Source organism: Episyrphus balteatus, chromosome 4 (assembly GCF_945859705.1).
Source record: "Episyrphus balteatus chromosome 4, idEpiBalt1.1, whole genome shotgun sequence".
Classification (NCBI taxonomy): Eukaryota; Metazoa; Arthropoda; class Insecta; order Diptera; family Syrphidae; genus Episyrphus; species Episyrphus balteatus.
The window spans coordinates 36967977-36991664 of NC_079137.1; the positions used below are offsets into that span (position 1 = coordinate 36967977).

At 29.6% G+C, this 23688-nt stretch overlaps 1 protein-coding gene across 3 annotated transcripts in view; it reads right to left on the bottom strand.

Annotated features, from left to right (window-relative positions):
- The window catches only part of LOC129919851 (putative mediator of RNA polymerase II transcription subunit 26), a 157246-nt gene that overhangs the window by 57865 nt on the left and 75693 nt on the right, over nucleotides 1–23688 (bottom strand). For 2 of the 3 annotated variants that reach the window (XM_056000936.1, XM_056000937.1), the window contains one exon: nucleotides 13555–13685. In XM_056000936.1, coding sequence (XP_055856911.1) covers nucleotides 13555–13684 — 130 coding nt within the window. In that variant the 5' untranslated portion in view covers nucleotide 13685. Of the gene's footprint in view, nucleotides 1–4300; nucleotides 5331–13554; nucleotides 13686–23688 lie in introns of those variants that run through there. The other variant, XM_056000938.1, reaches the window with a different exon arrangement.

Genomic DNA, 23688 nt, shown 5'->3' on the forward strand with positions numbered 1-23688 from the left:
TAGCTACCTGTACGTACAAAATTCTTTCATACTTTGGTGCTTAGTTTTTTTGCTTAAATCGTGCAAATAAATGTAAACCATACATTTAAGACTCCTACTCGTGTGCCACTTTGGTTTCTATTTAATTTTTTTTTCTTGTAACAAAGAACTGACAACGCATAATAGACTTCGACGATTTTATTTTTATGACACAATAACGTTCAATGATCATTTATTGAGAATATATTTTTTTTTTTTTTTAATAAATTGATTATAAATGTGACTCCCAAAATGATGTAAACAATCCATTTATAGGAGAAACATTTCGAAACAATACAAACCCGCACGTTTTGGTTTGTACTAAAAAAAAATTGATAAAGTTTCTTTAAAAAAAGACAAGCAATTGAAAAGCTTTTTATATACTGTACAATGTACATTGTATCTTGTGATTTTTCGTTGTATGTTTATTTTTACTAATTAATTAAATTCATTAGAAGATGGCAAGAAAAAAAAAATATAAACAAATTCCGGTTTGCTTCTAATAGATGAATCACAAGAAAACAAGTAACTTTTTTAGCTTTGATATTTAAGAATGACATAATCAATAGTTTGTTCTTGAAATCATCTTGTCAATGATTCATGATTTTTTTTTTCGTATGGTCTTGAGTCTTGTTTTGGCAAATAATCATCAAAACTAATTTTAATTGCAAAACCAAAATTAAAAAAAAACAGCAATTCAAATTTAAAGTTAGAATTGCAAGGTTAAGAATTAAGATAAACAAATTAGCATCAAACGATCTTTGTACTAAGCTCCGTAAGAGTTAGTTATCGATTACAAAATAGTTGCTTAATCTATGCGGTAGACTATTGTGTCTATGTCTTTGCGTTGTATAAGAGTATTTTTTTGTATAACAATTGAGTTTCGTTAAGAAAAAGTAAAAGATCGTTGGTTCTTTTCTTTGAACGAGCATTGAAGAAACTCTAAGCCTCATTAGCAATTTTTCTGCCATGAAAATCATTGTATCCAGCTGCCCAAGCAAAAATTGATACTTACTTAATCACTAAGGTATTGTGTTTTTTTTTAATGGATTGATAAACAAAGTCGATTTTCTGAGGTAAAGTTCCTTGAATGATGAAAAATTACCTACAATTTTTCTGAAGCCCCTGAACGACCCCACAGAAAATAATCTAATACTTGAAAATGCGACACAGTTCAGCTAGATCAGTTTACCAGAAACTGGTAGGATAAATACATATAAATCGACTATTCGAATTCAGATCTTCTTCGTCAGTTCAGTTTAAAGGAGTTTTAATGAATTGATGTTACTGGCGTAATTCGTTTATATAACTGTTTAAAAATTGACCGTCAAAGATGTGAATTCTTGAAATTTTGTGTACCTATCTAATATTTGACTACCTGAACAAGAATTTTTTTTAAGAGATTTATAAACCAAAAAAGTTTATGTGATTGCTTAAGTTAAGGAGTAACTTTAAAAAGGGGATACAAATCCCTTTAAAATAAATTTAGCTTTAGCTTTAAGAAAATGTATCATCATCAAAATTGGATTTTTAAGTCCTAAGGATTCTGGAACTAAAAATCTTTTGAATATTGTAACAGTCAAACCTCTTTTAATTATTCTAGAATCATTTAAACAAAAAATCCAGCAAGTGTGCTTGATCACAAATTTTAAGTTGAAACCTTGAGTTGAAAACTTCTCAATATGGTCGTCATATTTTGATTGAACCCACAACCCTTTTAAGAAAATATAATTAAAAATAAAGATTAATTAGTTTAAGACTGTTTCTGACATGAATTACCTAAGTGTTCTTTGTCAATTTTGTCAAAATTTATTGCAATTTATTTCATTTAATTTATTTTTTTGTTTGTATCTTGAAGTGAATAGATTCAAGTTTAAAAATATTTTTTTCTTTGGACAAATGTTTATTTAAATATCAAATATCTATGCGACAAATAATAAATAGATAGATATTTTTGGGTGTGGTATTATTCTTTATTCCATTTATTATTGTTTACTTTAATATTGACGTAAGACTCTGTTTTTAGAGAACTTGCTTAGGATTAAAAAAAAAAGAAGTTCCTGTGTCTTGCAATTTGCATTGCGCACTAAACTTTTTTTTAATAACGGATCTAAATACCGATTTTTTGTTTTCAAGTCATTAAAAATGTTTGAATTTGGTTTATTGTATAAGTATCATTAAAATTTGATATAACATTATTTTTTGACATTAATGTGTTTTAAAATTTATAGATTTTACCTTTTGTTTGGAGAATTAAACGAGATTGCCAGTTTAACTCGCAAAATAAGAATTTGAGAATATTGTTAAAGATATAATCTTGTAGATAGCCATATAAAATGAAGTGAATCTTTTTATGTCTGTATATCTTTGTAATTTGGTTTAAACTTGAATTTTTAGCATTGTCTTGGGCAAAACAGACAGTTGCACATAAATTTAAGGTGTTTTTTTGGATTGATTCCTGAGAACCTTAAGAAGCTTGACAGCTACTCACAGGTTTGCTCATCTAAACGTATACAAAGTTTTAACAAGTTACAGTAGGAGAAAGTATAATTTAACATTGAACTTTTTTGCAGAACTATTTTTTTGACGAATCTGCATTTTTTTGTGTGAGACGTTTTTATGAGGAAAGAGATCAAACTGGAAACCCAAATTTTGCAAGAGTGCAAAGTTTAGGTAGTTTCCGGAGAGGCTCATTTAAGTAATTATTGTTAGAAACCTATCGAAAAACAAAACCCTACAAAGAGGATGGTTTTTTTTCATTACAATTATGTTCTCTCTTGCCTTTGAATAAAAAAAGAGATCTTGGTTGCAGTTCATAAGGGTTAATATTCCAGCTGTTTGATAACACTGGTCAGCATAAAAAAAAAGTCGAGAGCAAGGAGATTTAAATTAACTTGAGTTTGATGAATTCAAAACAGATTTATTCCACCACGTCCAGATTTTGAGCTCTACTCATCACTATTTTCGCTATAAAGTAATAAAAACAAATTTTGAATGAAATTCTTTTTTACCAAAAAGGAGGAGGTATTCATTCGCCTGTATTTTTTTTTTTTTAAATTTTTTTTTATGTTTGTTACCTCTTAACTTTGGACTGAGTGAACCAATTATATCCATAGCAACTATTAGAAAAACCATAAAACCCAATTTTGATCCATGGAAGTCGGTTTTGTTTTTTTGATAAAAAAGATTATTAATGCTTGATCTAAAATATACATTTTTCAGCAACATTTTGCTTGTTTTTTTATCCAAATCAGGAATCGAAAAGTGGATTTTACTTAAAATCAGCTTCAAAAAACCATAAGTTACGTTAACCACTAAGATTTTGAGATATAAAAATTTATGATACCTCAAATATCTTTAAAAAACAATAATTAAAAAAAAAATATATATATTAAAGACGATAAAATATGGATTTTTGAGATTGCAGTATTTTTGAAAAAAAAAATTGACGGTTATGTAATTCGACACCAAAAGTACCGAAAAAAACACGTTTTTGACCTGTTAATATTCAAATATTTCAAAAACGTGATGTGCCAGTGAAATTTTGACTTCGGATTTGGATTCGTAGACTACAAAACTTGTCGTTTTTTCCAACAAAAGAGTTTTTATAGGTATGGTAACGATTTAAAGTTTTAACGAAACCCTAAAAATAGTAACAAAGAGGTGAACAAACGTTGACTGGCAATAATATCCAATCATTATGCTCACTTTTTTTTTGAGTAAGACTATATTAAAACTTAGAAGAATAATTATTTAGCTTTAATTGTTTTTTTGTTCAAAATTATACTTTACTCATTTTTTCCTTAAAAATAAACATTGATGATGGATCAATCGAAATTAAAAGATCGTGCACTTAAACCTTTTTTATCAGAAATTTTAAAGTATGTAGGACTTTATCAAGAAATATATTGGCACAATAACCAATTTCAACTAGTGCAAGACATATCTTATCACTAATTGCGTCCTTCAGTTGAAAATACAAGCAATTTTAAAACTCAAAGTAGTAAGGTATAAGATTTTGATTTTTCTGATAACCTTCAATAAGTGTGTGTTTTTTTTAATTACGTCAATATTTCATTGACTTTCTTTATCTTTATAATGATTTAGCTAAAACAATCTAATTAATCTGGTTTATTTGCATACAAGATACTCTTTTTGTTAATTAATTTTTCTTTTGCCTACAAACAAAAAAAATGAAAAATCAATTAATCGACTGCGGAGTAAAAAATAAAAATAAAAAAAAAAAAATCACAATGTAGGTACAAAATTTAAATAACCTTACCATTGATGTAGATATCGATTTATTTCTCAATCCATAGAAGAAAATTGCAAATAGGTATCCTCATTAATGTAATTTCTTTGATAGAATATAATTAGACAATAGAAACCATAGAAAATCACTTTAAACAACTTTTTAATGCTATTAAATACTCAATTTAGAAAGAGAGACTCAGAAAACAAAAATTGGAGGAACAATTCAAATCATTACATCCCACTTCTGATATATGTACACTCAAACATAAATTATTTCACTTTCATATCGATCAAACAATGCATTTTGCTTGTTTTTATTTATTTTTGTGTATCACAAATAAATATTTCATAATAGTAAACATGAAAACTAAAATTTTTGTATCCTTTAGTTACAACCGGATCGATACAAAATAATAGAAGAAACCCGCTTTTAACACGCGACATAAACTATCTAAACTATGAAGATGGTGTGATGGATAATTATTTCGAACAACAATATATCCGCGTCTGCATCTTCACTTACAATATATTGCATCTTCAAATGGTGACAGATACGAAGATACACACATCATTGACTACAAATTCTATCTAGCACTTTGTTAGGATGATGGAAAGATGATGTATCTTTTGTGTCATGCGATTAAAAAAGATTGAGTTTTGTGTCTGTCTCATCCCGAACAACAACGACGACGAGCTTGAGAGATGACACCAAAGTGTGTTGAGATGACGCGATTTATTGGTTTGAGCTCAAGGCCTGATTTGAAAATTACATAAGCTCTATACTAACTAAGGGCGGTGAACCAAAATAAATTTATTCACCAAAAACACTGTTTTGATACAATTTTTTTTTGAAAACAATTGAAAAAATATTCAGATACAATCTAATGTGTGTATCTCTAATTGTTATTTTTTAGGACAAATGAGTGTGGTTTAATAAAATTCAACTTTATTCAGCACTATCAAACCGACGACGTCGACGCCCGTAATATAATGACAGAACCTTTCTCTCACCTATTCACCAGGTGAAGTAATCCAACTGAATGAAAATCAAAAGCGAAATGCTATGGAACTCGCATTCGTTGGATTGTTTGGTATATCTCTTGTATCTCTCTATACTACTACAAAAAATACCAACAACAACAACAACATGATTTGATACGACAACAACGTGCGGCGCGTTCGATGTTATAGGACTTGACTTGGCACTGAGATACTATGAGACTTGGCGGTGCGGCGGCGGCGTTGTTGTGTATTGTTGATTTGTTATTATTTATTTATGATTTTTTTTTTTTTTCTTATTCGATATTTTTTTTTGTTGATGTTGTTGTTGTTGTTGGTGCTATTGGTATAGAGTTGAGCTGTGTTGTTCCTGTATAAAAAAGTATGTATATGCACCATCAGTTTAGGTATTGTATCGATGATGATGGAAAAAAGGCATTAAGACATGACACGACACTCAAACTCAAGGAGAGGTTTCATATAAAAGGCTTATAGTAGTATAGGCAAATTGTATGAAGAATATAAGAAGAACAAAAAAGTACAATCGAAGGCAGAACTTCTAGAGAGCCCTTCAAAGAAGGAAGTGATAACAGTGGTGGGTAAAAGTATTGAAAAAAAGGTTTTCTTTTTTAGTTTAAATTAAACTTTAGCAAGGTCAGAAACGTATTTTAGGTTGTTCTTGAGGAATTATGCATAGTGGCTTTTGACTCATCAAGTTCAAAATTTTTGTTATGCTTAGTTATGGGTTAAACAAGTTTACAAAGAGGAGGCTAGAAAGAACTGCGTGGGCTGCATTTGACGAACCAAATTGTTGTTTTGTTTGCAAATGTAGCAAACATTTTCGGCCACTTGTGTAAAAAAACATTTGAAACAGTTTTTGGTACCAGTAGTTTCTAGTTTTTGAATGTTTTTGTTTAAAAAAGATTATCGACTCTTTGTCGAAAGTTATAGGAACATTACCTGATTAATAATTTTGTTTCTTTAAAGCCTTACATATACTATTGTTGCTTCAGTTAAGCTTCATACTAGCAAAAGATTAGTTGGCTTGTCTTTTGAAGCTCTTGAGCCGTTTACTGATAATCTATTTAAACCTTACCAGACCAAGATACACTTCGCCAAATTCATCATCAGCGCAGATATCCAGCTCACCATTTTTATGGGCTGAGAAAGCAATTGAGAAATAAAGTTCCTTTGAGGAAAACCTAGACCACTCATAAACCCACCCCTATTTTATCGAATCTCTCACTTCTCGCATGAGGAGGAAATTTCACTCGTCAATAGGAAGGAAAACATGTGAAAAAGAAGATACTATACGATGAACCTTTACGCTTTAGCCCGTAAAATCTAAAACGCAAAACCAGATGGTACAAGAAGCTTGAAGAACCCCGAATCACTTGATCTCCAACGACTTGAAGCTGGGAATGGAAATACTGGAAGAGGGTCAAATTCGAAAGCATTGAAATACCTTGTTGTATTAGAGTTGTTCGTTTTAAAGAGGATATTACGAGGGCAGACCTCAACAACCAATAAGTCACAGTCTCATACTTATTGATGTTTCAGGAGGCTTTTGACAGCACATGCATTCTGATGGTTCATAATAACATCCCGACAAACAATTTTGGTTCTATAAAGCTTTACAGATGCAATTGTTGCTTCTGTAAAGCATTATAGAAGCAAAATTGTTAGTAGGGATACTTCATATTCTTATCACCAATAATGCCAACACTCTTAAACGAGTTCGAGAACTCGAGGCATCAAAATCGGAAATATTTTGCTTCAAAGCCAACCATTCCGTGAAAGCTTTCATAAAAAGAAGAACTGTAAACCTTACAACTGTCTTAAAAAAAGCCAAAAAGAGGTTTTTACTGATCTGGAAAATCTTGAGGATCTGGGAAATGAAACTTGTTCAATGTAGATACCTATGTCAATTCACTTAAACCGATTGATTAGAAGAACGAACACACAACGAAGTTATCACGATCTGAAATACTTGGATGTTCCCAATGAGGCCATTTATGTGTTAACAATTATAACATTCTGTTTGATATCCACTGTACTCGTATCATATTATTTTTAAGTTTACCAAAAGTCAAGACAATGGTTGAACAATTTGTTGACAAACAATTTTGTTTCTATAAAGCTTTATAGATGCTTTTGTGGCGTCTGAAAAACCTTATAGAAGCAAAATTGCAAGAACGCTAAATTTGTTACTTTTCTTCTACACTGAGGGAAAAAAAACATCTTAAAGTTAACGAAAACCACGTTCATTCAACTATTTTTTTGGAATGATTTTGCGTTGAAGACGAAAATTTTAAAATCAAAGTAGTACATCGTTAGTTCAAAGTGTTTTTCACTTACAAAACATACTTAAATCAAAGTTGTTTCAATTTTGAAAAAAACACCAATTTAAATAAAAAAAAAAGAAAAAATTGGCAGCCATGGGGATTGAACCTACAATCCTTGGATCTCTAGGCGAATGCTTTACCACCGTGCTATCTCACTGTTGAAAATTAGAGTGATAAAATGCAACAAAAGCTAAAGTGCGACAAAAATCAAAAATTTTTTTACGTTGTTTCAAATTTAGTTTAAAGATGTTTCATGTTAGTTTTTTTCAACGTTAAATCAACGTTGACCATATTACATTTTACATTGAGTTTTTTCCCTCAGTGTAGACCGATTTAAGAAAAAAGGAAGTTCAATCTAAGAAAAATTGTGAAAACAATTATAAAAGAAGCCGATTAGTATTCCAGTTCCAGGCCAGATTTTTCTTATCTTTTAAAAATCAAATATTATGTACTACTAGAGAATAGCGGACATTGATTACCTTCCATTACCCAAAGTCGGCTGGCTAACTCTCTTCAATGTCACCTCTGTAGTTTTCAATAATGGGGATAAAATATATATAATCGGCTGGCATACCCAATTAAATGCAAAAAGTGCGCACACTAGGAGCCCAACCCGATTAAACTTTTGGCCGATAAGTCTGTAGTGTGCGGGGCTCTTAATATTTTCAATCAAACGACTGTAATCCTTGCGGGGAAGTTTTAGTGAGTTCATAGAGTTCTTTCTTTTATTAAAATTATTGTGCGGAAAATCACTAACCTGTTATTTCAGAAGCGTACCAATATGGGAAATGCAATGTTCCTTAAAATCTAATAACGTTTCATAAAGCTCTTATTTTAATGGACAAAGTGAAAAAATATAAAAGGAAAAGTATATTTTGTATAAATTTTACTGTAAGAAAGCAAACTAACAAGACTGTATCCCATCAAGTGGTATACATTACCTATAGGCATGTCAATACCTTATTCAGTTCGTTATCAACATCCACGATACACACTCTTACACATTCAAGCTCTCTAACCATCTATCTTCTAAGAGGTTTTCCTTTGCATTCTTTAGCCTTATAACTAAAAGTTCACTCTTGTGGTTCTGCAAGTTGAAAGTATCTACAAGAGAGGCCTTTGCTTGCTGCTGACTATGGCTGGGGTACTGCGGTCGACACTACTTAGTTCAACGCGCGCAAAAAAACATTAGCAAGATGTGTGTTACCACAACGATGATGACGACGATATCTAACAACAACAACGACTACGACTAAGAAAACGCATTCAGGTGATGGTGAAGGAACTAAAAAAAATGTTTCTATCTATAAAAGGAAAAAAAAAAATAGTAAAAACGTACTAGATACTCTACATCCGTATGTTTGAAATAAATGCCTCTTTCGGTACACACAAACCACAACAACCAAAGACCAAGAAATTACTTCCAACTATCTGAGCATTGAAATAGAGAATAATTATTAAGAAAAAAAAAAATAAAAATAAAATCATTTTCGTTCGTCTTCTTGTTTTGCATAAGATACAAGATACAGTTCCAATTCCAATTCCACGCACCATTATATATTGCTTTCAAAGGCTTCTTCGTCTTGTTTACTTCATCATCATCATCCTCCTCATCGTGATGTAAGAAGCAAGCTGATGATTGAGATTCCGATTTCGAGTTCGTTAAACGGAAAAATTTATTGGATCGATGCACACACCATTGCATGATGCTCTTCAAAAAAAAAGCTACAAAAGGGATAAAGATACACAGCATCCGAGAGTGCAAAAAATTAAAACAAAAAAAATCAAAGTACTCTAGTGGTTATGAACTAAAAAAGACAAAAAAAAAAATAAAATAGAAAACTTGATATAAAACGGATGAAGAGGTCTTGGTGAAGACCACCAAAGGGTCTTTGGCCTGTCGAAAGGGAAAACTATACATAAACATGAAATTGAACGGATATTGAACTGAAATTGTGGTCTGTTTTGCTTTTCCAAAGAAGATAATATAGAGGTGTATAGAGGCATTTTGAAAAGTTGCGAAGTTTTGTGGTAACTCTGGTAGAAATTTCATTGGGATTTACCTATGGGATGACCTGGTTTAAAGCAAAGACCTTATTAAACCCATGAAAAAGTTTTAAACTCTTTTGAATAATTTGTCCCAAACATATTGAACTGAGTTCGAAAACTTTATCCTAATGGGATGTTTTAAAAGTCAAACAGAGCAATTAATTGGGGTCAAGGATGGGTCGTACATAATTGAACTTGTTTTGAAAATTATAAGTTAGGGGTTACTTTTCTTAAATTCTAATACACACATTTTAAGAGTGAGGATGTTGGGGTTCACATTATCAAATTCATAGAAATCGTGTACAAAGTAAAACAAGGAAATAGCTGCAGTTTACGATATTTAAAGTAGAAACGGTGAATTGAAAGATATATAAAGTCGGCAGTTTAGGAAAAAGGAATTTAAACCAGAAATAAACTTCTTCAATCAAATCACTCACCTTCATGTCAGGACAGTTTGACATGTTCAAGGACCACTTTACTTTAAGTAATTTATTCGGTGTTTTCTTTCATGTTAATAGAAGATTAGCGGAACATAATTGGTAGCTAAGTGAATTAGACTTAACTTTTGCATAAGAATATTTGCTGAAGTGATTTATGTAAAAAATATGGCAAAGTAAAAATACATAACAAAACCTGTTCCATTTTATTTATTTTCAAGCTCAGAGGAAGACGTATTAGATTGATACAATTTGCAAAAACATTTAAACCTATGGAATTCATATTGCTACTAATACCAAGTAATTCCTAGCCTAAAAGAAAGATACTACCATGCTAAAATAATGCAAACCATGACTTCATAGAATGAAATTGAGTAGTTCGGAGGTATTTTTCAACTTCGGTATGTTTACTTAGGTTTTTTTTTAATACCTGATTGGGTATGGAATTTTGTATTTCAGTTAATTACTATACCAAATTGGAAACATTAGACAAAAATTATTGCACGTTGTAATTAAAGCTTCAATATTCATATACAAGAAGTTTCAGATATTGGTCACTTGGTATTTTTTAAGAGAGGGTGTACAAGAGATATTATGTACTGCACATTATTTTTTCCAGTTCAAGGTACAAGAAATAAAACATACTTCCTCATATCATAACTTCATAACTCAAGTTGATACCTGTTAAACTAAAAAAATGTCAGTACCTACAGTGAAATATGTTATTACCTAATGCAAATTTTTGTCTTAAGTGACTGGCTTAGTACATTTTTTGATTAATTAGTCAGAAAAACTCTTATAAACAAACAACAGTGCAATGCCAGAATTAAAAAATCGACTTGTAACTTCAAATATGTGTCAAATAACAAAATTTTAATACATATTTTCAAAATAGCGTAAATAAAGGTTTTAAGTGATTTCTTAGAGGGGAAATTATTTCTCAGAGCTGTAATTAAAAATAAATTTTTTTTTTTTTATTTGGACAACAATCAAAAATAACAGTTTTTTATACTTTATAATTTTATACTTTAAAGCCTAGTACCTACATACTTGGTGAAGCAAGTCGTCACCCGTGAACGTTTTTGGTCACCCGTGAACGTTCCTGTAAACTTTCGTGGTGATAAAAAAAAAAATTGGAGAGTTTAACTTCACGACGCGTCGTGAAGTTAAACTATCGCGACGTGAAGTAGTTCACGTGCAAAATGTACGGGAATCTCTTGCACTCGTAAATCGACTCTCCCTATATATTTTTTGAAAAAAAAAAAAATTATTTGAAAATTGAAAACAAACAAAAATTGTATGAATACACTTCACGACTTGCTTCATAAGCAGTTTTTGAAATATATTTTAAATTTATTCGTATAGTACTTTCTCTGAAAGCCAATATCTTCTAAACGATAGGGCAGCTATGAAAAAGCACATCTTAATATTTTTTATAGAAAACATCATGTATGTAATATAAAATAAATTTAAAATATATTTCAAAAACTGCATTTTTGAAGACTTAAGTACAGACAGACAGACAAAGTGTTATTTTTGATTTTTGTCCAAATTAAAAAAAATTTTTTGTTTTTAATAATAGCTCTGAGAAATAAAAACTGAATTAAAATATGTAAGGAAACTCATAATCTACACATACACATGCTATGAATTTTTTTTTGATAACACTGACCATTTGACGAAAATAGACAAAAAAAAAAACGATATTTTCTACATATGCCACTATTTTACTACCTTTAAAACGATAAGTGTTACTAAAGCATATCGTCAGCTATTTTGTAGAAAACATTATAGTCTATGACATGAGTTAAAAATTTATGTCAAAAACTCATATTTTTAGGTACCTACAAAAATTAGCAATTTTTGAATTTTGACCAAATCAAAAAAGTTGTTTTTCTTTTTGAAAGACTACTTTAACAAAAAAAAAAAAACATAAACAAAAAAAAAATAGTTACATAAATTAGCTCATTATCTACCACTTTTTTAAAGAAAACATTTCGATAGGACTGATCGTTTAAGAGTATTAGACAAAAAATCGATATTTTCGACATTTGACCTTTTTTAAACCACGATATCTTCTAAATGATATCTCGTAGAAAAAATAGTGTCATAACATTTTTTTTAGGGAATTACAAAACCTAGAAGTCATCCATATACTTTTTTTTATAGCTTCTCCCGTTTTAAAGTTATATATAAAATACCTACATTTTCGACATTAAAACTTGAATAACTTTTTATGCACACATGGGACTTTTGGGGACTTTTGACATTTTACTTTAATAGACATTTAAATGCTCTCTCCACCAATTTTCAGCTCTATGCGAATTATTTGCGGGTTTATCCTTTTTAATGTTTATTTTATCTGGACTATGCCAAGTTAGAGTATTTCCAAACGTTGTCTTTTCTTTCAAATTTTGTATTGTTTTCCAATCCCTGTTTTCAAAAATTTAATATAAACCAAAACTAAATGTTTTTGGAAAATCAAACTTTCAAAACGTTTTACTACCAAATTTGAACCAAATTACTTCAGTGACTTAGTCTGTAGGTCGATTTATGTACAGACAGAATTCCGGGATGAACTTTTTTCGCATTCTCACTTTTCTGGATTTGTTTGTTTGTTACAAAAATATGCTGATGAAGTATAAATAATATTTTCTTCAAAATACATTTATTCTTAACAAGTAAATTAGCAGTTCTTTTTTTTTTAATTTGTTTTAGTTATAGTTAAATACTAATTCTTCTGAGGTTCAGAATAAAAAAAATTGTCAAATGAAATTTTAAACAACAAAACACTAACTGAATACTGTTGAAAGCTATTAAAATGAACATGGACTTATTCCACCTTCATTATTAACGACTCATTTGTTGTTTTTATTAAATTTACTGTGCAACCCTGAGCTCATTCACTTTCAGGATATTTTATAGACAAAATTTGTTTTCAAAAATTTTCAATTTGCTTTGACATCTTCGATGCATGATAGACAGAAAGCAAGACTTCGTTACTTTAGAATGTACCTACTCGTATATTGAATTTTCATATTTTTCTTCATCTAAAGTGTCATTTTGATTTCAACCCTTTTAACTCGATAAAATAACGTCATATCAAATCAAGTCAAAGTAGAAAAAGGGGAGGACAAAAAAAAACACTGTCTGTGTCAATCAATGTCACTTCAAAATGTCGCCTCCCAATACTCCAACTTTCAATGAAAGACTTTTTCTATTTGTTCAGAATCAAAAGCAATGATAAAGATCCACTTTTGATTGGTTCTTGACCTAACTTCACCTTTTCTTTTTTTTTTTTCTTGCATACAAAAAGGCTCAAGAGTGTCTTTCTTTTGCACTTTGAAAATAACTTTTTAGTTTTATAACAATGCACTTTGCATAGGGAGAGAAAAAAATACGATACTGGTACTTAAAGTAGAAAGTAAGAAAAAGAAAATGATGTTACTCACCAGCTGAAGGAGCATTATTTGAAGATGCTGTTCCGTCCACCGTTGGCAGAGAAAGAGCCCCGGAATCGTTTCCATCCATATCTAAGGGTGGAGAATTCTCTCGTACACACGACATCAGGCCAGATGACATTCTGCAAAATAAACAAAAAAATACAAATAAGAATTTTAGTTAAATGGAACAAAATCAACAGAGGAAACAAAAAAATTAAAAAAAAAAGTACGTATACGCTAGAGTGAACAATTTTTTTTTTATTTTTTAATATAGAATTTTTTTAAGAATGTTAATGGATTTAAATATTTTTTGAAGAATTTAAAAGACACGAAGAATTAAATAAAATAAAATACGTATACACCGTAGTGAACAAAAAAAAAATGTATTTGACTTATATGGAGACTTTTTTAAATTAAATATTATTTTTAATTTTTTTAAATGAAGCTTTTGATAGTTCCATATTAAAAGTCAATAGATTTTTATTTTATATTAAGTCAATTTGGATCATAAATTTCCTTTCATCTTGATGTTCCTCGCAAATACATATATTTTGAAATTGTTCGAAATTCCCTTTTCAATCAATAAAAAACAATTATGAATTATTTATATTTAAAGCCTGAAATATATTCATTTTGACCCTAAAACCCCACATCCTTTCAACTATTTATCATTAATCAACATCGATCCTTATAGTTTTACACATCAGTGAGTAATTAATTTTCCTCCTAAACCAGATACAAAAGCAAACAGAAAGAAAAAAAAAGTATAATTATTATAATCGCATTCTGATATTTGATGGGAAAACCCAGATATGAATAAATCGATTTTCTGTTGTTCGCTTTTTATATATTTTCCAAGTGCATTTTTTTTTCTTGTCTATGATCATCTCTGAAAGCTATTATTTCATATCTCAAGTTGAAATAAAGAAAAAAAAAATTAATCTAAATCTCCTGTCAAGATGAGAGAAAAAAAAAGTGGGTTGGACTTTGTGGGATTATTATTTTCTTCTTTCAAAAAGGAAAACGTTTTATACTCTAGGATATTATTTTTTTTTTTTATTTGAGCAAAATAATCAAACCATTGAAAGGAAAATGAGATTTTTCTTGTATTTACCGTGTCGTGTGAATGGAATGGATTTCTCTCCGTTCTATCATGATGGTGGTCATATTTTTTTAATGCAATTCAATGCAAAAAAGAAGAAAAATATCAAATAAATCTTTTTCACAAGGTGCATCAAGGATATATACATATATATTTGTTTTCAACCATTTCATCTCGTTAGAGATGTCATTCGTATAGAAAGGATGACATCGACATGGGAAAGAAACTATTTTTTTCTATTTAACAAGAATATCTTATCTCAAATTTGGAATGAAATAAGGGGGCTATGAATGCAGCAATTGTGTTTTTTGTGGGTACAATCATAGATTTCGAGTTAAGGGGGAATCTATAAGTGGTGATTTTTTGTATAGTGTCCGTCATCTTGGGTTAAAGTTTCTTAAAGAGTTTTTAGTTCTATTTATTTATATGTTAGAAAAATTTAAATATTCACAGAAAATTGATTTTGTGTTTTGACCTTTGGGAAATGGTCGTTTCTTGAGCGATTTAAAAATATTGAATTTTATATTAAAATCCAAATAATTTTTTGGAAAGCTTTATTTAACTATTTGAAGTAATGTAACACTGGCATATAAGATCAATTAAATTGGTATTCGATATTATCATACGATATTTGGACAGAAAAGACATTACATTTATTTATTTCATACTTACCTAAACTAATTTAAACTGTACCTTGAAAATGAACTGTACAAAAAGTCCTATTTTTTAAACAAACTAAACAATTATTTTTGTTTCTCTCATCAATCCGTTTTAAAAAATTTCATTGATATTTTTTTTCTTTTTGAAAATTTTTATATGGAAGGTACCTTTTGTGTTGGCCATAAAAAAATCAATATCACTCCAGCGGCTAGGATATCAAATTTTTTTTTTGAAAAATCAATATGTATTTTCAAAACGGGTTACTGAATTTTCTTTTTAATACTTTTTTACATTTATTTTAAAGTTAATGATAAAAAATGAAAAACATTTAACAGGCCTTTAAACTTTTAAATGGAGTTTTTTGTATGGAATAAACGTCATTTTAGGATGTAAAAGCCTGATAAATATTTAAAAGGACTCTATTAAAAGGACGTCATTTAAGTATTTTATTATTATAAAAATCAGTAGGTATTACCTATTGAACAACTTTTAACCATAAGAGCAAGTAGGTGCGAACAAAACGTGCATTTTATTTAGAAACCAATTTAGAGAAAAATACTTTCGGACTTAGAAGCTATGGACATAATGTGGAAAAGGCACCAAACAACCACAAGATTTCGGTAATGAATCTCTTATCTGAATAATAAAATTGAATTCAAATGTTTTCATAAGTTGAACTAACTTTCTTCTAAGTATTTTTTTTAGATCGTAATAGTTCATTCATCTCGAAGTTGGTACCTTCATTTGAATCAGATCAATTAGGAATTTCTTGCTATTACCCATAATTATTTTTTTTTTTAAGAAACTAGGTACTACACTAAAATATGTTTGTTAGTCTTTGGTGATTCACGTTTTCCCAGAAAAATTCAGAGGCACGCATTTGGTGTTAATTGAACCACTTCTTCAAGGTCAACATGTCATGTTACATTTTTTATTCTTTGTGTACAAAAGAACATAAAATTAGAAAACAAACAGTAAAAACAAATAAATGTAAGTAACTTTCCAAATAACATTGTTCAACACGAAGACATTTAGTTCAATGTCATGTTCAATGTTAATGTGTTATCTAAAAACCTAAATATTTATTGTTTCTATAGTAATCCAGTTTAATTTAAGAGATATGAAAAATAAATAAACAAACGAAATAAAAACTCGTATTTCAGCTCTTCAAATGCTTTCGTATTCAAAATTAAATGTTTTATGCTCAAAAAAAAAAAAGATAACCACTATAACAAGTCTGCAATTGCCCTGAGGGGTTTAAAAAAAAAATGTCAGAAACAGATTCAGTCATAACATCAAACAAATAATAAATTAACAAAATAACACCAAGTGTTTAGTTAGCAAACATGCTCGATTAATTTATTTTCACTGTTCCTTAAGGCAAATTATTGGATTTGTAAAAAAAAAATATTTCAATAACGTTTTAGTTAAAAGTTAAAGGGTTTGATAAAAACTTTAAAAAAATATTTGACATTTATAAGAACTTTTAAAAAAACTATAAACTCCAGCGAAACTTTCAAAAAGTTTTTCGGCCTTATAATATAATTTTTGTTGATGAAAGCAAGTACATTCGACCCTGTGATTTATTTCTGGTTTGATATAGAAATGTGTTAAAGTATGAAAATAGTCACCCCCAGAGATGACAGAGACGCATGAGTTATCAATTAATAACTCACTTTATGTCAACTTAAGCTCAGGTCAAGGCTAAAATGGACAGACTAACAAAAGATCCCCACAAAGACCACAACATCTTGAAACGTTAAAACTGCCATTAAAACAAAAAAGGAGAGAGAAATGTGTGTATACGAATTACTGGAGGCGCCACATTCAAAAAAGGAAAAAAAAAAAACAAATTCGCAATGCAGATGAATGCCTGATATGTGGATGTGGATGGCGATGACTATATATGAGGGTAAGGGTACAAACACATGAAAATTCCATGACCATTATCATCATCAACCATCCGAGTGTCATGTTTGTGTCAATAGCAGTCATCGTTGTACCTACATATAGTCTGACACTAGTTGCTGCCAGTTTGACAACATGCAGGCGATGATGATGCTATAGTATAGTGAAACAGGGGTGTGTTATAAGCTCTCTGAGGTTGAGGCTTGTGAATATTGTAAAGGAATAAAGTGGTGTAGTGACAGAAAGAGCGTCATGTTTGAGGCGTCAGTGTATGTCGCTTCCATACCGACATGATCATGATTGAAGTGTGAATAAACTTTTTGTTTGATTTCTGTTTTTTTTTTTTTTTTTTTTTTCATTTTTTGATATCAAATTATGATGCATGGTAATGCGGTTGATGTTTCAAGGATTCAAATTCATATAAAAACACATTGAACTCAGAAAGTGGTTTTGATTGAATATTCATATGTACCAACTGATGAGAGTTTTAATCGATGTAGAAAAACAAGCTGCAATTTGTGTGATCAAAGGATGAATTTAATTGAAATTGAACTCTATGAAGGGGATACGATTCCCTATTTAATATTCAATATCATATTTTCAAAGTTAATCCAATTTTTTTTTTTTTATTTATTCTAAAGGGTAAGTATTGGTTTGGCGTAGAGAAAAAATGTTCGAGATTTTAGTTCGAAATTATAATACCTATTGTATTTTTATAATCTATTTACACCTTATTATGACTTCACTTGAGTCGATACACATTTGTTTAAATTTAATTTTACAAAAAACACTACATTTAACGCAAAACGATATAAACAAACACGTAACTAACCTGAATGCATTTCAGAGCGTATGCACTCCATCATCAGCAATCGCGACTAAGCTTAGTTGAGTTGCAAAAACATTGAAAGCGGTACTTTTCTCTTTTCTTTTAATTTTGTCTTTGGCACATTAGATTAAGTAGGCAAGACTCAATATTGCCGTTGTCTAAATTTAGTGCATTTGTGTCTTTTTGTATGTAAAACGATTCAAATGCATCCAATCGTCTGTGGTCATTTACTTGTTTGAGTAGGGTTAAATTTTCGATGTTTATGTTGTTATGTTCATCATTTAAAATGTGTGACGCAATCGCAGATTTTTGTGGCTGATTGAGACGGACACAATTCATATGTTCTTTAAATCTTGTCTCTATGCTTCGTTTTGTTTGGCCATAATATTTACGTTTGCAATCACCGCATTCAATCATGTAAATCCCTGACTTACTCAATGTTGTTGTTTTGTCTTTTGTAGAACCAAGTAAATTCACTAATTTTTTGTCATTTTTATAGACCACATCCATTTCATGGTTATTAAAAACTTGTTTTAATTTATTTGTTATGGAAGGTTCAAAGGGCAACGCTACTCTTTTATTTTTATTTTTAACTACTTGTGAGAAAAAGGTTGTCATGTTGAAGTTTTTCACTTTTCGCGTATGTTTATAGATTAGTTTATCAATCATTTGTTCACTGAAACCATTTACACACGCAGTTGTTTTTATATACTCGTATTCTTTTTTATAATTGGAGATTGAAAGGGGTAAACGGCATAATCTATGAACCATAGAGTGATACGCGGCTAACTTATGTTGTAATGGGCAAAAAGAATCACTAGTAATAGTTCTCATAGTGCTTGTTGCCCATTACAACATAAGTTAGCCGCGTATCACTCTATGGTTCATAGATTATGCCGTTTACCCCTTTCAATCTCCAATTATAAAAAAGAATACGAGTATATAAAAACAACTGCGTGTGTAAATGGTTTCAGTGAACAAATGATTGATAAACTAATCTATAAACATACGCGAAAAGTGAAAAACTTCAACATGACAACCTTTTTCTCACAAGTAGTTAAAAATAAAAATAAAAGAGTAGCGTTGCCCTTTGAACCTTCCATAACAAATAAATTAAAACAAGTTTTTAATAACCATGAAATGGATGTGGTGTATAAAAATGACAAAAAATTAGTGAATTTACTTGGTTCTACAAAAGACAAAACAACAACATTGAGTAAGTCAGGGATTTACATGATTGAATGCGGTGATTGCAAACGTAAATATTATGGCCAAACAAAACGAAGCATAGAGACAAGATTTAAAGAACATATGAATTGTGTCCGTCTCAATCAGCCACAAAAATCTGCGATTGCGTCACACATTTTAAATGATGAACATAACAACATAAACATCGAAAATTTAACCCTACTCAAACAAGTAAATGACCACAGACGATTGGATGCATTTGAATCGTTTTACATACAAAAAGACACAAATGCACTAAATTTAGACAACGGCAATATTGAGTCTTGCCTACTTAATCTAATGTGCCAAAGACAAAATTAAAAGAAAAGAGAAAAGTACCGCTTTCAATGTTTTTGCAACTCAACTAAGCTTAGTCGCGATTGCTGATGATGGAGTGCATACGCTCTGAAATGCATTCAGGTTAGTTACGTGTTTGTTTATATCGTTTTGCGTTAAATGTAGTGTTTTTTGTAAAATTAAATTTAAACAAATGTGTATCGACTCAAGTGAAGTCATAATAAGGTGTAAATAGATTATAAAAATACAATTTATTGGACTTCATGCCGTTCAACGTCGAACCGTTATTATATAATACCTATGATTATTAAAATTATTATTTTCCGTCATATAAGCGTTTGAAAGGTATTGCCATCGAACTATTTTCTTGAATTCTGACTTTTTAATAAACGACTACCGATGTCAACGAAAATTTTTGTTCGAAAACCTTTTAGTAACTGCAAACTAAAAAATAAGAAAAAATTGAAGAAAATTTAATTTTTGAATTAAAAAAAAAAATATCAAACTCAAACAATTCCAAAATAATCTTTTTTTTTTTCTTTCAAACGGACCGTAAATGTGTATGAAAAACAAAATAAATAAAAAAAAAATCGTTCTTCGAATTAAAAAAACAACATTTGAAATTAAATTGAGATCCTAAAAAGGTATGCAATTTAATTTCTACTAATAAGATGCATATTTAGATAAAAAAAAAGAAAAATCATTACAGCCGGTTTAGAAAAAAAAAACAATTTTTATATAAATACCTAATTAAAAAAAAAAATTAAATAAAGTTGGTATAGGTACCATTGCATTGGCGCAACTACTAATCAACACCTAAGACCAAAATTATAAAAAAAATTCTAGAAAAAGTCTAGAAAAATCTCATGTCCGCAAGTCGCGATTTTCAAGGTCAAAGCGCGAAATGGAGATTCTCAAAATTAGCAAAAATAGACGATGGTATTATACAGGGTGTCCCAAAAGTAATGGATCAAACGAAGTATGCTGATAGAGGATCTTAAGGGCTCTCAGAATTTGGTAACTTGTTCATCCCAAATCCTTACGGTTTTCGATTTAATGCAATTCTTGTGTAATTTTGAAAAATCCCTACTTTGCAACAATATTTTGCTTCCTGCGCCCATTATTGATTTTTGTTTTTTACAATTCTTTTACTTAAACATTGCCAAATAATTAGGAACAATTAATTAATCAAAACATTTTGTATTTCATACGCCATTTCGCTGCATATTAGCTAACAGTTTCATGTTTAATAAATAGTCAATTTCTAACTTTTATTTGAGAGCAATACCGCAAAAAAAATTTGTACGGTGTGAGAATGGTTTATTATTTTAAAAAGTTGCCCTATTATTGTAGTTTTCAAAAAAGTATAAAAATTCCCAAAGTTGCAGTTAGATCGCAAAATATTACAATTTTAATTCAACAAAACAGGGTTTTTTAGAACAAAAAACAACCAAAAATAAATACTTTTTCTCGAACTGTTATTTGTTTATTTTTCTTTGAACAAAAGCCTCTATTTTTGTTTGTATTTTTGCTCTGAAAAACCCTGTTTTGTTGAATTCAAATTGTAATATTTTGCGATCTAACTGCAACTTTGGGAACTTTTATACTTTTTTGAAAACTACAATAATAGGGCAACTTTTTAAAATAATAAACCATTCTCACACCATACAAATTTTTCTAACAGTGTTGCTCTCAAAAAAAAGTAAGAAACTGTAATTTTATAAAACTTGAAACTGTTAGTTAATTTGCAGCAAAAGGGAGTATGGAATAAAACATATTTTGATTAATTAATTGTTCCTAATTATTTGGCAATGTTTTTGTAAAAGAATTGTAAAAAACAAAAATCAATAATGGGCACAGGAAGCAAAATACTGTTGCAAAGTAGGGGTTTTTCGAAATTTCACAAGAATTGCATTTAATCGAAACCCGTAAGGATTTGGGATGAACAAGTTACCAAATTCTGAGAGTCCTTAAGATCCCCTATCAGCATACTTCGTTTGATCCATTACTTTTGGGACACCCTGTATACACATATGATACATGATTTCAATAAGGTATTTTTTAATGCTGATTCCAAAAAATCTAAAATCAAGGCAATCTGACGTCTCTGAAAAAAGTTATACCTGTTTTTCATCTGTCAACCCATACTATTATAAAAGTTGCTAACTTACTACCGAAAAACCCTTAAAAGTTATGGTAGCGGAACCAAATTTTGCATAAAGATTTTTACATCCATTATCATTAAGAATCAAAACAATGCAATGAAAAAAACATTCATATCTATGAAAAATTGGTATTTAAAAAAAAAAAGGGAAATTTTGGGATATGCACTAAAAAACATCCTGGTACAATCTTGGAATTAGTGCTAATAGGCTAATTTTTTTGTTTCTATTTTTGTTTGGATATTCTATATCTTATGTCAAAAATCTAAAAAAATCTCATGTCCGCAAGTCCTAATTTTCCTGGTTTGAAGATAAGGTGCAGATTTTAAAAAATTGAAAAACAACACTTCAGATATTTGTGTCAGATTAACATGAATAAGGTGCATTACTTTTCAGGGATGGTCAGGTTGACTTGTTTGTGAGTTTTGTTGGAATAAGTGTTAAAAAATACCTTTAAATCATGTCGCTTATGTTGGTATACATATAAAAATTTAAACTTTTCTTATTAATTTTTTTAAATCTGCACCTAATTTAGTTTAACCTGCAAAATTAGGACTTCCAGACATGAGATTTTTTTAGATTTTTGACATAAGTTATAGAATATCCAAAGAAACAAAAAAATTAGCCTATTAGCACTAATTCCAAGATTGTACCAGGATGTTTTTTTTAGTGCGTATCCCAAAATTTAACCTTTTCTCAACAAATACCAATTTTTCATAGATATGAATTTTTTTTTCATTGCATTGTCTTGATTCTTAATGATAATGAATGTAAAAATCTTTATGCAAAATTTGGTTCCGCTACCATAACTTTTAAGGGTTTTTCGGTAGTAAGTTAGCAACTGTTATAATAGTATGGGTTGACAGATGAAAAACAGGTATAACTTTTTTCAGAGACTTCAGATTGCCTTGATTTTAGATTTTTTGGAATCAGCATTAAAAAATACCTTATTGAAATCATGTATCATATGTGTATATAATACCATCGTATATTTTTGCTAATTTTGAGAATCTCCATTTCCCGCTTTGACCTTGAAAATCGCGACTTGCGGACATGAGACTTTTTTAGACTTTTTAGGTATGTTATAGAATGCTAAAACGAAGGTATTGAACAAAAAAATTTCTATTAGCATTCATTCCGAGGTTTACCCCTTTTTTCACCTTATTTGACTGTATTAAAATTATTTATTTTTTTATTTTGTTTTTAATTTATAATCAGGCAAATTTATGTTGCCTGATTTTAAAACAAAAGCATGAGAAACTTCAATAAGATTGAACGAGTTATTTCAAAAATAGTCAAAAAATTTTTAAACAAAATCTTTTTTGAAAAAATTAAACTTTTCCAAAATGTTCGTATTGTGTATGATACCGTTATTTTTGGTAAAAAAAAAAAAACTTATTCAAAAATGTATCTTTACAGTGTCTAAAAACTGCTAAATACCAAGTTTGAAGTGGATCGGCCAATATGTCCTTTCTAAAGGATCAATGATGCAATGTTCAGTTCATACAAAGTGTATTGTATAGGTACCACAGGTAGCATACATATTCACAATTCCAATTTTCAATCACTTAAGAATTCGTATTTCCCACAATATCACAACAATTTAAAAAGCAATTGTACAAACATTTTATTTAGTTGGAAGATTTATTTATATGCAAGCATCTCATCCAGAGAAATATATAAAATACTTTTTGTTTCAAGAGAAAAAAAAATGTAAAAAAAAACCTAGAAACATTTTCACGTGCACCACGTATCGCATACGTACATTCGAAATGAGAACATTGACATGTCACGTATAAATGACGATTGCAACAGTAAAGCTGTCGTTTTTTGTATTCCTCCTTTTTTTTTTTGAAAGCATGCTCCCAGGATTTTGTCCTCAATCTCTTCTCAAATAGAGAATACCTACAACAAAAAAAAAAAAAAAGAAGAAGAAATATTTTTAACCTATTTCGAAA